General features: G+C 41.5%; 1 protein-coding gene across 15 annotated transcripts in view; it reads left to right on the forward strand.

Annotated features, from left to right (window-relative positions):
• Positions 1-12,457: 12,457 nt before the first annotated feature.
• Positions 12,458-13,851, forward strand: part of LOC111751961 (SLAM family member 9-like) — a 99,916-nt gene continuing 98,522 nt past the window's right edge. For 6 of the 15 annotated variants that reach the window (XM_064282764.1, XM_064282769.1, XM_064282767.1 and 3 more), the window contains exon 1: positions 12,463-12,613. In XM_064282764.1, coding sequence (XP_064138834.1) covers positions 12,544-12,613 — 70 coding nt within the window. In that variant the 5' untranslated portion in view covers positions 12,463-12,543. Of the gene's footprint in view, positions 12,614-13,644; positions 13,751-13,851 lie in introns of all 15 variants that reach the window. The other 9 variants (XR_010321557.1, XR_010321556.1, XM_023554115.2 and 6 more) reach the window with 6 other exon arrangements.

Genomic DNA, 13,851 nt, shown 5'->3' on the forward strand with positions numbered 1-13,851 from the left:
ATCCCCATAGGATTTCCAAGGAGCGGCTGGTAGATTCAAACTATCAACCTTTTGCTTGGCAGCCGAGCTCGTAACTACTGTGCCGTTAAGGCTCTGACTCTTCTTTGGACTATTATTGGAAATTAGATGTTTCCAACGATTCTCCACTGGAAACATCTATTTTCCAATGATAGTTCATTTCCTCAAAGGCTGCAATGCATATCTAAGGTAAATTTCTGTACCTCATCCATAATTTAGAGGTGATTTCTTTGGACCATCACAGCTTGCACTAAGCCAATCAATCTCTACACCTTGGCACTGTTCATCTAGTGATTTGATTGTCATGGTAGACATGCAAATTTATCTTAATTTAAGGGTGAAATTTAATCTAAAATGCTTAGTGATATACTCTGAAGACACTTAAAATGTAACTCAGGTGTCAAGTAACCAGTAGCCTTAGTTCTAGACAACAAAATCCATTCTAATGCATTTAGACAGGAAAGGATTTACTAAGAGGTGTAGGTCACTCAGATACCCAGGTGGTACGGACAGTTTGCACTTGGCTACTAACCTAAAGGTTGACTGTTTGAACCCACCCAGTGGCACTGCAGAAGAAAATCTGGCGATTTGCTTCTGTAAAGTTTACAGCTAAGAAAACCCTGTGGACCAGTTCTACTCTGCAACATGGGTCGCCATGAGCTGCAATTGACAAGACAGCTACAATTTTTTCATTTTGTTTTGTTTTTTGGTATAAATAGCTCAACTTTTTTAGTAAACAGATTCTGCCTTGACTTTTCATGAATGAGTCCCAAAACCGCACCAAAGAACTAGGACCTCAAGAGAGCTACTACCTACCTCTGTCAAGATTAAGAAGCTGCCTGTGAGTTACATGGCCCTCTCCACGATCAGGAAGCTGCTGAATTAGAAAGGTGGCATATTCATCTTTCCCTTTATTTAACTCAGCTCTGAAATATAGTCTTTTGTGAGTGCCTCTGATTGATGAACTCTGAATGACACCTGGATCCTTAGCTTTAGTGGGGTCTGTGGAATACAATTTTTGGCTTCAGCATAGGGAGGAAGATTAGAAGCTGAATGAGAATGGTACTAGCCACTGTCTACTCCTTTAGAACTACTCAGTATCCATACACACCCTTCTTTGTACATTTAAATTTCTAACCACATACAATATCAACATACAAACTCATTCTTACCCTATCCTCAAAAAAGGGAGCTCTAAACTCTTATCAGGCATTGTACACTATTCTGGACAATGTTCGTTCTTTCTCTACTTTGTTCACCATCTTATCTTGATATCCTGAAACTTATGGGTATATTATAAAGGTAGCTTCCACAAACACTTCCCATACAAAATAGTAAGAGAAATGGATAAGGGAAAGAAAAGGAAAATTGTTTAAAATATGTGTATCCACTTAAAGAATTTGATAGCTTTATAGTCTTTGTCTCTACAACTGGTCACATCAATATAGTTAGTATTGAAAACTTCTCTCACTCCATTCCGTATTTTCATCATCCTCAGTCAGCACCACAGTTGATAAGAATTCTTCACCTGGTGTTGTGACCCAAACCTTTAATCCTGAGGTTTGAAACCTTGATCATCCACCCTGTGTTGAGTATATATAGGGCTCCAGGCAATTTCTACTCTGTTCGCACTGAACATTATTCCCCTTTGATAACAGAATCGTAGAAAACATAGCTATACTCTTTTTATAACTGTAGGCTTGGTTAACTGAGGAGCCTGAAAGGACCAGTGGAAGTCTCACCTTCCAACTGAATGTAATCATTTTAGTGAGCTCTGGTAGAACTTTTGCTCCTTGGGTGCCAATATCTCTTAAACCTGCAGAGTCCAAAGTCATGGGGATGGGCAGCAAACATTTTTTGAGTAGTTCATTGTCGTTAGCTGCTGTCCAGTTGGCCCCAACTCATGGTGACCTCATATACCATAGAATGAAATACTGCCTGGTTCTGCACCATCCTCATGATCGATTGCAGGATTGGACCTGTGATGGTTAAGATTGTTTGTCACCTTGGCTGGGGCATGATTGTCAGTGTTTTGGCAATTGTATAATGTTGTGATCACTTCCTTGTTGAGATTTGATATGTGATCACCCCCATGATGGGATCTGCTTTGAGTAGCCAACCAGTTGAAAGGGGTTTCCTTGGGCATGTGGCCTGCATCGAATATACAAGCGGACATTCTGGCAAGGCTCCGGGGCTTTTTGCTTATGCTGGCTCCTGTTTGTCTGACCTCCAGTTCTTGGGACTTGAGCTAGCAGCTTACCTGCGGTCTTGCCTGCCGATCTTGGGATTTATCGATATTCGAAGCCTGTGAGCAACAGCCCTGCTCTCTGACCTGCCGATCTTGGGTTCGCCAACCCCTGCGGCTATGTCAATCAGGAAAACTGTCTGTCCTGACCAACAGCCTTGGGGTGTTGCAGCCTCTACAGCTGCTTGAGCCATTTCCTTGATTTAAACTTCTCTCTCTATATTTATACGCTTTGCTGGTTTCGTTTCCAGCCTAAGAGAGGACCCTTGTGAGATCCATTGGGTTTTAATTAGCTGATTTGCAGAAGTAAATCACTAGGCTTTCTTCCTGGTCTGTCTTAGTCTGGAAGCTCTGTTGAAGCCTCTTAAGCATCATAGCAACATGCAAGCCACCAATGACAGATAGGTGGACACAATTTAATTCATAACAGCTCATCAACCTCATGCTCCTAACTTTTGCCCTATTCCTTCTTTTTACATATCATAACCACACTTTTACATTTGCTCTAAGACACTCGCTCCTCAGCCTTCCTATATATATACCTGTTCTCTGGGCTCCTTTTTGCTCTTATTGTCGTACAAATCTCCTTTTTACATTGCATGCGTATTAATACAGATTTATAATTATTGCTTATGTCAGTTGTCTTCTAAAACAGATAGGAGAGAAAAAGATTTATAAATAAAATCTGCATTCATACTGTCTGTGGTGAAATGAGTTCCTTTATGTGACCTTCATCCTTGGTTCTTTGGAAAAACAGCTTGAGAGATTTGTCCCCTAAGCCCTGAGGAGTTAATATGCCCAAATCCTACCCTAGAACTAGAGGGTTTGTTGATTTTGTCCAAGTTGATTGCTATTTTCTGGTTAAGCTGTAAACAACTGGTGGTTTGATACTTTTTGTCTGGTCCTGGGCTGTAGACTGCACTGTGATTGGTATGCATCTTGCAGGGATTGGTCAATAGACAATGCAAATGAAATGTGTGTAGCTTACTATGCAAATGAAGCGTCTGTGGCCTACTGTGAGGGGATTGTTCAGTTTGTGGCCCCCTGCTGGAATGGATGATGCCTTAAAAATGACCAGGAGCATTTATAACTAAGTAGCCAATCATATATAGGTTTCATACAGAAAGAAACTGGAGGAGAAGCAGCAGGAAGAAGCAGAAGGAAGAAAGAAGAGGGAAGACAGAACAAGCAGAGAGAGAGAAGGCAAGGGGACCTTCCGAAAGAGTGATAACATAGGTTAGGGGCTGTAACACTTAAGACAGCCACAGGACCAGAATGGGTCCTGAGACAGAGTCAGTGGTGATGTATAACAGGACCAAGAAGAGCCTGTCCTGAGGATCCTAGGGGGGCCTGTCCTTAGAGGGCCAAGAGGAGGCTTTTCCTGAGTGTGCTGAGAGGAGGCCTGCACAGCCCAGGGGAGGTATACATGGCAGAGATAAAGGCCTGCTTGCCTGCACTGCCAAGAGGAGCTGAGAGAACTGTTCTGCACTAAAGAAGGGAGACTTTGCCTACATGCTTCCTGATCCTGATCCCAAGTTGTACCCTGTTACTTCTTTAATAAATCAATTAACTGTAAGTATGGTCTGTGATCTCTGTGTGGCCATTCCAATGCATTATTGAACCCAGAAGAGAAGTGGAGAGCGCGTGAGAGGGAAGGCTGTTGTTAGAATTGGTAAAAATGTAGAAGAGTGGAGGTATGTCTGACCTCCACCTTATGGGAATCAGTTTCGGGTAATCCTGGTCTTTATCCCCCTGAAGTAAGACAGGTTCTGATGCTACTACTCTTACCATTTTACACTGTCTTTTATAAGTACCTCCCCATGTGTTTGTCAGTTTGTGGTACTGTGGTGGCTTGGGCGGTGCTGTGATACTGGAAGCCATGCTACCAGTATTTCAAACACCAGCAGGGCCACCCGTGGTGGACAGGTTTCAGTGGAGCTTCCAGGCTAAGGCAGATTGGGAAGAAGGACCTGGTAGTCTCCTGAAAAAATCGGCTAGTGAAAACCTTAGGAACAGCAGTGGAACATAGTCTGATATAGTGCCCGAAGATGAGCCCCTCAGGTTGAAAGGTAATCAAAATACAACTGGGGAAGAGCTGCCTTCTCAAAGTAAGGTCAACCTTAATGATTTAGATGGAGATTTTGGGACCTTCATCTGCTGATATGTCATGACTCAAAATGAGAAGAAACAGCTACAAACATCCATTAATAATCACAAATGGAATGTACAAAGTACGAATTTGGGAAAATTGGAAGTCGTCAAAACTGCAATGGAACACATAAACATTGCCATCCTAGGCGTTAGTGAAATGAAATGGACAGGTATTGGCCATTTTAAATCAGCTGGTCATATGGTCTACTTTGCCGGGAATGACAAATTGAAGAGGAATGATATTCCATTCGTAGTCAGAAAGAACATTTCAAGAAATATCCTGAATTACAATGTTGTCAGTGATAGGATAGTATCCACGTGACTACAAGGAAGACCAATTAATAAGACTATTATTTAAATTTATGCACCAATCACTAATAAACTAATAACAAAGATGAGGAAATCGAAGATCTTTACCAATTTCTGCTGTTTGAAATTGATCAAACATACTGATATGTTGATAATTACTGGTGATTAAAATGCAAAAGCTGGAAACAAAGAAGAAGAATCTGTAGCTGGAAAATATGGCCTTGGTGATAGAAATGACACCAGAGATTGCATGACAGAATTTTGTAAGATCAATGACTTACTCATTGCAGATACATTTTTTCAACAACATCAATGGCTACTATACACGTGGGCCTCACCGGATGGAAATAAGGAACCAAACTGACTACATCTGTGGAAAGAGAAGATGGGAAAATCTCAATATCATCAGTTAGAACAAGGCCAGGGGCTGACTGGGAACAGGCCGTCAATTGCTCATATGCAAGTTCCAGCTGAATCTGAAGAAAATTAAAACAAGCCCATGAGAACCAAAATATGGCCTTGAGTATATCTCAATTTAATTTGGAGACCATCTCAAGAATTGATTTGATGCACTGAGCACTAATTACCAAAGACCAGATGAGTTGTGGGACAGCATCCAGGACATCATATGTGAAGAAAGCAAAAGGTCGTTAAAAAAAGAGTAAAGAAAGGAATGACGAAAATGGATGTTAGAAGAGACTCTGAAGCTTACTTTTGAACTCAGAATAGCTAAAGCAAATGAAAGAAATCGTGAAGTAAAAGAGCCAAACAGAATGTTTCAAAAGGCAGCTTGAGAAGACAAAGTAAAATATTATAATGTGCAAAGACCTGGGGTTAGAAAACCAAAAGGGAAGAACATGCTTGGGATTTCTCAAGCTGAAAGAACTGAAGAGAAATTACAAGCCTCCAGTTGCAATATTCAAGGATTCTACAGAGAAAATATGGAATGATGCAGGAGGCATCAAAAGAAAATGGAAGGAATATACAGAGTCATTGTTTCAAAAAGATCTGGTTGATGTTTCACCAATTCAGGAGGTGGTATATGACCAAAAACCAATGGTATTGAAGGAAGGAGTCTAAGCTACGCTGAAGGCATAGGTGCAAAACAAGGATCCAGGAACTGATGGAGCACCATCTGAGATGTTTCAACAAATGGATGCAGTGCTGGAGGTGCTCACTCGTCTATGCCAAGAAATTTGGAAGATAGCTACCTGGCCAACTGACTTGAAAAGATACATATTTGTGCCCATTCCAAAAAAAGATGATCCAAAAGAATGTGGAAATTATCCAACAATATCATTAATATCGCACACAAATAAAATTTTGCTGAAGATAATCCAAAAACAGTTGCAGAAGAAGATTGATAGGGAACTGTCAGAAATACAAGCCAGATTCAGAAGAGGATGTGAAACGAGGGATATCATTGCTGATGTCTGATAGATCTTGGCTGAATGCAAAGAATACCAGAAAGATGTTTACCTGTGTTATATTGACTATGCAAAGTCATTCAGCTGTGTAGATCATAACGAATTATGGATAATATTGCAAAGAATGGGAATTCCAGAACACTTAATTGTGCTAATGTGGAATCTGTACATAGACCAAGAGGCAGTCGTTCGAACAGAACAAGGGGACATTGCATGGTTTAAGTCAGGAAAGGTGTGGATCAGGGTTGTATCCTTTCATCATACTTATTCAATCTGTATGCTGAACAAATAATCTGAGAAGTGGGACTATAAGAAGAATGGGGCAACAGAGTTGGAGGGAGGCTCATTAACAACCTTCGATATGCAGATGACACAACCTTGCAAAAATCTTCACAACTGGACCAATAAGCAACATCATGATAAACAGAGAAAAGATTGGTGTTGTCAAGGGTTTCATTTTACTTGGATTCACAAGCAACACACATGGAAGCAGTAATCAAGAAATCAAAGGACACATTGCACTGGGCAAATCTCCTGCAAAAGACCCCTCTAAAGTGTTAAAAGGCAAAGATGTCACTTTGAGGACTAAGGTGCACCTGACCGAAGTTGTGGTATTTTCATATGCACGTGAAAGCTGGACAATGAATAAAGAAGATCGAAGAAGAATGGATGCCTTTGAATTACGGTGTTGGCCAAGAATATTGAATATACCATGGATTACTAGAAGAATGAACAAATCTGTCTTTGAAGAAGTACAGCCAGAATGCTTCTTAGAAGTGAGGATGACAAGACTTTGTTTCAAGTACTTCAGACGTGTTATCAGGATGGACCAGCCCCTGGAAAGTAGATCATGCTTGGTAAAGTAGAGGGTCATCAAAAGAGAGGAAGATCCTCAATAAGATGGACTGACACAGTGGCTGCAAAGATGGGCTCAAACATAGCAACGATTGTGAGGATGGTGCAGGACCGAGCAGTGTTTCATTCTTTTGTACATGGGGTCACTATGAATCAGAACCAACTTGACAACACCTAACAATAACAACATATATATGTATATAAATATATATAAGCATACATATCTATCTATATAACCACACACATATTTTTTGGTTATTATTGCTGTTTTTGCAAAATTGTATGTGTTGCGGTTTTTACCAAAATTGTCCCTTATTCTTGTGTACTTTTTCACATCATCTTTTACTTTGGTCAAGTTGTGCTGACTTCACCCTTTTTTGGTATTGCCTTACCCATCACCAAAACTAACAAGTGTCTGCTACCTAGAAAGTGATCTCTCCCACATTCCCATCACTGGTAACCACCAAAGAATGTTGCTTTCTGTATGTCTACCTATTCTTGTCTTTTTGTAATAGTAAGATCATACAGTATTTGTCCTTTTGTGATTGATCTCTTTCACTCAGGCTGATGGTCTCCAGACTCATTCGTGTTATGGTATATTTTGAGAACTCATCATTGTTCTTTATGGCTACATAATATACCAATGTGTGTATGTACCACAGTTTGCTTACCTATTCATTTTGGTGGGCAGTTAGGTTATTTCCATCTTTTGGCTATTGTGAATAATGCTGCAATGAACATAGGTGTGCATATATCTGTCTGTGTCAGTAGTTTTATCTCTGGGGTATATATAGTGCAAAGACCTGGAGTTAGAAAACCAAATAGAAGAACACTTTTGGTATTACTCAAGCTGAAAAAACTGAAGGAAAATTTCAAGCTTCCACTTGCAATATTGAAGGATTCTACAGGGAAAATATTAAAAGAACCAGGGAGCATCAAAAGAAGTTGGGAGGAATACACATACTCACTCTGCCGAAAAGAATTGGTCAACAATTCAACCATTTCAGGAGGTAACATATGATCAAGAACCCATGGTGCTGAAGGAAGGAAGGACGGAAGAAGTCCAAAATGCACTGAAGTTATTGGTGAAAAACAAGGCTCCAGGAATTGACGGAATACTAATTGAGATGTTTCAACAAACAGATGCAGTGCTAGAGGTGCTCACTCGTCTAGAGAAATATGGAAGACAGCTTCCTGGCCAACTGATTGGAAGAGATCCATATTTATGCCTATTCCCAAGAAAGATGATCCAACTGAATGTGGAAATTATAGAACAATATCATTAATATCACACGTAAGCAAAATTTTGCTGAAGATCATTCAAAAACAGCTGCAGCAGTATATCGACAGGGAACTGCCAGAAATTCAGTCTGGTTTCAGAAGAGGACGTACAACCAGGGATACCATTGCTGATGTCAGATGGATCCTGGCTGAACGCAGAGAATACCTAGAAGGATGTTTACCTGTGTTTTATTTACTATGCAAAGGCATTTCACTGTGTGGATCATAACAAATTATGGATAACATTGAGAAGAATGGGAATTCCAGAACCCTTAATTGTACACTTGAGGAAACTTTACATAGAGCGAGAGGCAGTTATTTGGATGGAACAAGGGGATACTGATTGGTTTAAAGTCAGGAAAGGTATGCATCAGGGTTGTATCTTTTCACCATACCTATTCAATCTGTATGCTGAGCAAATAATCTGAGAAGCTGGACTATATGAAGAAAAACAGGGCATCAGGTTTGGAGAAAGACTCACTAACAACCTTCATTACGCAAATGACACAACCTTGCTTGCTGAAAGTGAAGAGGACTTGAACCACTTACTAATGAAGATCAAAGACCACAGCCTTCAGTATGGATTGCACCTCGACATAAAGAAAACAAAAATCCTCACAACTGGACCAAAAAGCAACATCATGATAAATGCAGAAAAGGTTGAAGTTGCCAAGGATTTCATTCTAGTTGGATCCACAATCAACAGCCATGGAAGCAGGAAGCAAGAAATCAAAAAACACATGCATTGGGCAAATCTGCTTAAAGGACCTGTTTAAAGTGTTGAAGAGCAAAGATGTTACCTTGAAGACCAATGTGCGCCTGACCCAAGCCGCGGTATTTTCAACAGCATCACATGCATGTGAAAGCTGGACAACGAATAAGGAAGACAGAAGAAGAGTTGATGCTTTTGAATTGTGGTGTTGGCGAAGAACATTGAATATACCATGGATTGCCAAAAGAAAGAACAAGTCTGTCTTGGAAGAAGTGCAACCAGAATGCTCCTTAGAAGCAAGGATGACGAGACTGCTTCTTACATACTTTGGATGTGTTATCAGGAGGGATCAGTCCCTGGAGAAGGACATCATGCTTGGCAAAGTACAGGGTCAGCCGAAAAAAGGAAGACCCTCAACAAGGTGGATTGCCACAGTGGCTGCAACAACCAGCTCAAGCATAACAACGATTGTAAGGACAGTACAGGACCAGGCAGTGTTTCGTTTCTGTTTCGCTGAGTTGGAACTGACTCAACGGCACCTAACAAAAACTACTCGGATTTCCCATCTGTTAAATAGGTTTTATAAGTAGTGCCCTGACTACTTTGAGTGTGTGGTTGTGGGGCCAGTACTGCTGGTCCATCCTTTTGGGAGTTCCACCTGGGCAATTAAGGGCTAAGCTTCTGGATAGGAGAAGGAGGCACTGCTCAGGGGTTAGGAAGACGGTGCTGCTCTACCAGGGTAATGGGAGGTGGGAGTCCTGGGATGTTGTGAGGGCATTCAGGTCTGGAGAGAAAAGGCCAAGGCCTAAGGATCAGTAGGCAACAGTGGAGTCTGAGGGAACTGGGGAGACTTTGAAGTGGCCAGGAATGCGTGTTATGGTTCTTTATCCAAGCTCCTATGAGAAAACAGGAGCAGGGCTCATGACTGTAATAAAGCCAAGAGCCTATCAACTTCTGTGGGGGTTTAGATTTGCATTGAGGTATAAGGAGTCCTTGGGTTGCTCAAACAGTTAAGTGCTGAGCAATTAACCATAAAGATTGGAGGTTCAGATCCACCCAGAAGTGCCTTAGAAGAAAGACCTGGCCATATAGTTCCAAAAGGTCACAGCCATTAAAAATCCCATGGTCTGCAGCTCTGTTCTGAAACACATTAGGTTGCCATGAGTTGGAATTGAATAGATGGCAACTGGTTTGTTTGTTTGCTTGTTTGTTTTCTTGAAGCAGTACCTAAACCTGGCACTGAGAAAACCAATGACCGGCAGCAAAATGTGTTGTTGTTGTTAGGTGCTGTTGAGTTGATTCCAACATAGCGACCCTTTGAACAACAGAATGAAACACTGCCTGGTCCTGTGCCATCCTCACAATCTTTGCTATTTTTGAGCCCATTGTTGTATCCACTGTGTCAATCCATCTCATTGAAGGTCTTTCTTTTTTTCGCTGACCCTCTACTAAGCATTGTGTTTTTTTCCAAGGACTGGTCCCTCCTGATAATATGTCCAAAGTACGTGAGACAAAGTCTCGGCATCCTTGTTTCTAAGAAGCGTTCTAACTGTTTGTCTCCCAAGACAAATTTGTTTGTTCTTCTGTCAGCCTGTGGTATATTCAATATTCTTCAATAACACCATGATTGAAAGGTATCACTTCTTCTTCGATCCTCCTCTTCTTTGTCCAGCTTTTGCATACGTGTGATGTGTTTAAAAATACCGTGGCTTGGGTCAGGCTCACCTTAGTCCTCAAAGTGACATCTTTACTTTTTAACACTTTAAAGAGTTCTTTTGAAGCAGATTTGCCGAACGCAATTTGTTGTTTGATTTCTTGACTGCTGCTTCCGTGGGTGTTGATTGTTGGTCCAAGTAAAATGAAATCCTTGGCAACTTCAAACTTTCCTCCATTTGTCATGATGTTGCTTATCGGTCCAGTTGTGAGGATTTTTTATTTCTTTATGTTGAGGAGTAAACCATACAGAAGGTTGTAGTCGTTGACCTTCATCAGTAAGTACTTCAAGTCCTCTTCACTTTCAGCAAGCAAAGTTGTGTCATCTGCATATCACAGGTTGTTCATGAGTCTTTCTCCAATCTTGATGTCCCATTCTTCTTCATATAGTCCAGCTTCTTGGATTATTTGTGGCGCATACAGATTCAATAAGTACGGTGAAAGGATGCAGCCCCTACACACACCTTTCCTGATTTTAAATCGCGCAGTATCCCCTTGTTCCATTCAAACAGCTGCCTCTAGACCTATGTACAGGTTCCACATAGTACAAGTAAGTGTTCTGGAATTCCCATTCTTTGCAATGTTATCCATACAGTCAAATGGCTTTGCATAGTCAATAACACACAGGTAAACATCTTCTCAGTATTCTCTGCTTCTAGCCAACATCCATTTGATATCAGCAGTCATATCCCTCACTTCATGTCCCCTTCTGAATCTGGCTTGCAATTCTGGAAGTTCTCTGTCGATTTACTGCTGCAAGTATTTTTAAATTATCTTCAGCATCATTTTACTTGTGTGTGATATTAATGATATTGTTTGATAATTTCTGCATTCTGTTGGGCCACCTTTCTTTGGAATGGGCACGAATATTGATCTCTTCCAGTTGGTTGGCTAGGTAGCTGTCTTCCAGATTTCTTGGCATTGACGAGTTAGTGCTTCCAGCCATTTGTTGAAACATCTTATTTGGTATCCCATCAGTTCCTGAAGCCTTGTTTTTCTCCAATGCCTTCAGTGCAGCATGGACTTCTTCCTTCAATGCCATTGGTTTTCGATCATATGTTACCCCCAGAAATGGTTGAACATTGACCAATTCTTTCTGGTAGAGTAACTCTGTATATTCTTTCCATCTTCTTTGATTCTTCAGTGTCATCAGTTTGTTAAAAGATCAATATTTGCATTGGTGAGGTAGAGAGTTAGTCTTTCTCACAAAGAAATTTGTTCTTTTTCCCACAGCTTTTTACTTAGGCAACCTACAGTTAAAGTTTGGGGAGAATCAGAAAGAAAATTTGACTCATTAGATGGGGTAAGGACAGGGGACAGTCACTGAACCCTTGGGAATCTAGCTCAACATTGCTGTAGAAGCTTATATTTGTGTATGCCTGTAGGCTGGTGTTGTGAGCAGGGTTGTCTGGTGCTGAACTGTTAACTCTGAGCAGCTACGGGTGAGTGTGTGTGTGTGTACGCGCGTGAGCGCACCAAACTGGCTGTGACTGCTGGAGTGGAGTCAGCTCCAACGCAGGGTCAAGCATACCAGAGAGTGAGTTTGTTTGTACATTTATTCTACAATTTTATATAGGATGAAAGAGCTGGGAGCTGGTGATACGATGAAAGAGCTGAATTGCTTTCTCTAGACAGGTGGGGTTATCTCCCCAGAACTAAGTGCTAGCCAGTGGTCATATCTGCAGTTCCAGGCCTGGCTCCGCCCTGTCTAGGCGTGGTGAGGGAAGAGCTGTGTCAACAGCAGCTCCTGCAGTGCAGGCTTTTCCTCTTCTCTGGTCGCTGCCCCCTCTGATGTGTGGCCTTCAGTTCAGCAGGCTGGCTGGCAGCCTGTGATGCGGCCCTGCTCAGAAGATCCCCACTTCTGTTGGGTCTCCTGGCTCCTGGGATTCTTCAGCCTCCTTGGTGAGTGGCCTTGGCTCCCTGGGAAGAAGGCAACCGGGTGGAGTAGGATAGCAGGGCTGACTACCAGGAGGGGTGTTCAGATTTCTGTTGTTCTTGGGGAACAAAAAGAGAAAATGACGCTGTTGTCACTTAATAAATGCAGTGTGTTTGTTAAGCTCTGGGGAGATCAGAGAGAACAGAAGGGCCTTTTGAATGATGGCAAGGCTGTAACCTCTGAGTCTGGGCGGCCTGGGCTGTACTTCCAGTTACCAGGAAGGTCAGTTCCTTCCCACCGAACTGGCAGAGAAGTCAGGGGAACCTAGAGCTGCTTGGGGAAAGGAATGGAGACAAAGAAGCTGACATTGGGCAGAGGGCCATGGGGACTGGGAGCTTCTGGGAATGGAGCTGCCCTACAGCTCTGAGGAAGACCCTATGGTCTGGGCTTCTGGAGCTTCTCCATTGCAAAAGGAGACAGAGAGCATACTGTCGATCTGGGCAAACCCTGGAAACAAAGGGGATTCCCATCAATGTGGGAATGATTGAATAAATTAGGGCATATCTGTACCATGGAATATCATGGAATAGTAAGAAAATCAGTGGAACAATTGACCAGCAGGGATTTTTCATGAAGTAATATGCGATGAGAATAACAAGATGCAGAATACAGTGGGGTCCCAATTTTGTAAAAGAAACAGCAGCTGCCAATATTTATAAGGGAAAGGAGAGAAATGAAGAAGGATACATACTAGATAACAGGGCTGCAGGAGGGGGAAGAAGAGGAAAGGAGGAAGTAGAGAAACTGAAGGGGGGAGATGGGAGGGAAGGTGGGGAGTTAACCAAAAAAGGAACTGAAAGAAGATTGTTGCAAAGAAGACCACATCATATCACATTTATGAATGTGTGGAAGATTATACGTTTACATGTGTAAAGAAATTGAATAAAAACTAATAAAGAAAATAAGACCTAGTCAATTATGAATTCTGGTGAAAGCTGTAAAGGTTTTATTGTCATACACATTTTTTATACATCCCAGCTATTGACTGAATTTGCAGGGAATCGTATGAACTTGATGGATTGCAGAGCACTTGTAAAACAGGATGTCTTTGTGACATAACATTGAGCCTTGAAGTAACAAGAAATTACACCCCTTTTAAAGAGGTAACATTCTTTCCATGGTGAATTGTAGGCTTTCTCCACTTCTCCAACTCCATTTAACTGAAAAAGTATGTCACATACTACAGAGTTTTTTCACAGGCCCA

The sequence above is a fragment of the Loxodonta africana genome, chromosome 3 (genome assembly GCF_030014295.1).
Source record: "Loxodonta africana isolate mLoxAfr1 chromosome 3, mLoxAfr1.hap2, whole genome shotgun sequence".
Lineage (NCBI taxonomy): Eukaryota > Metazoa > Chordata > Mammalia > Proboscidea > Elephantidae > Loxodonta > Loxodonta africana.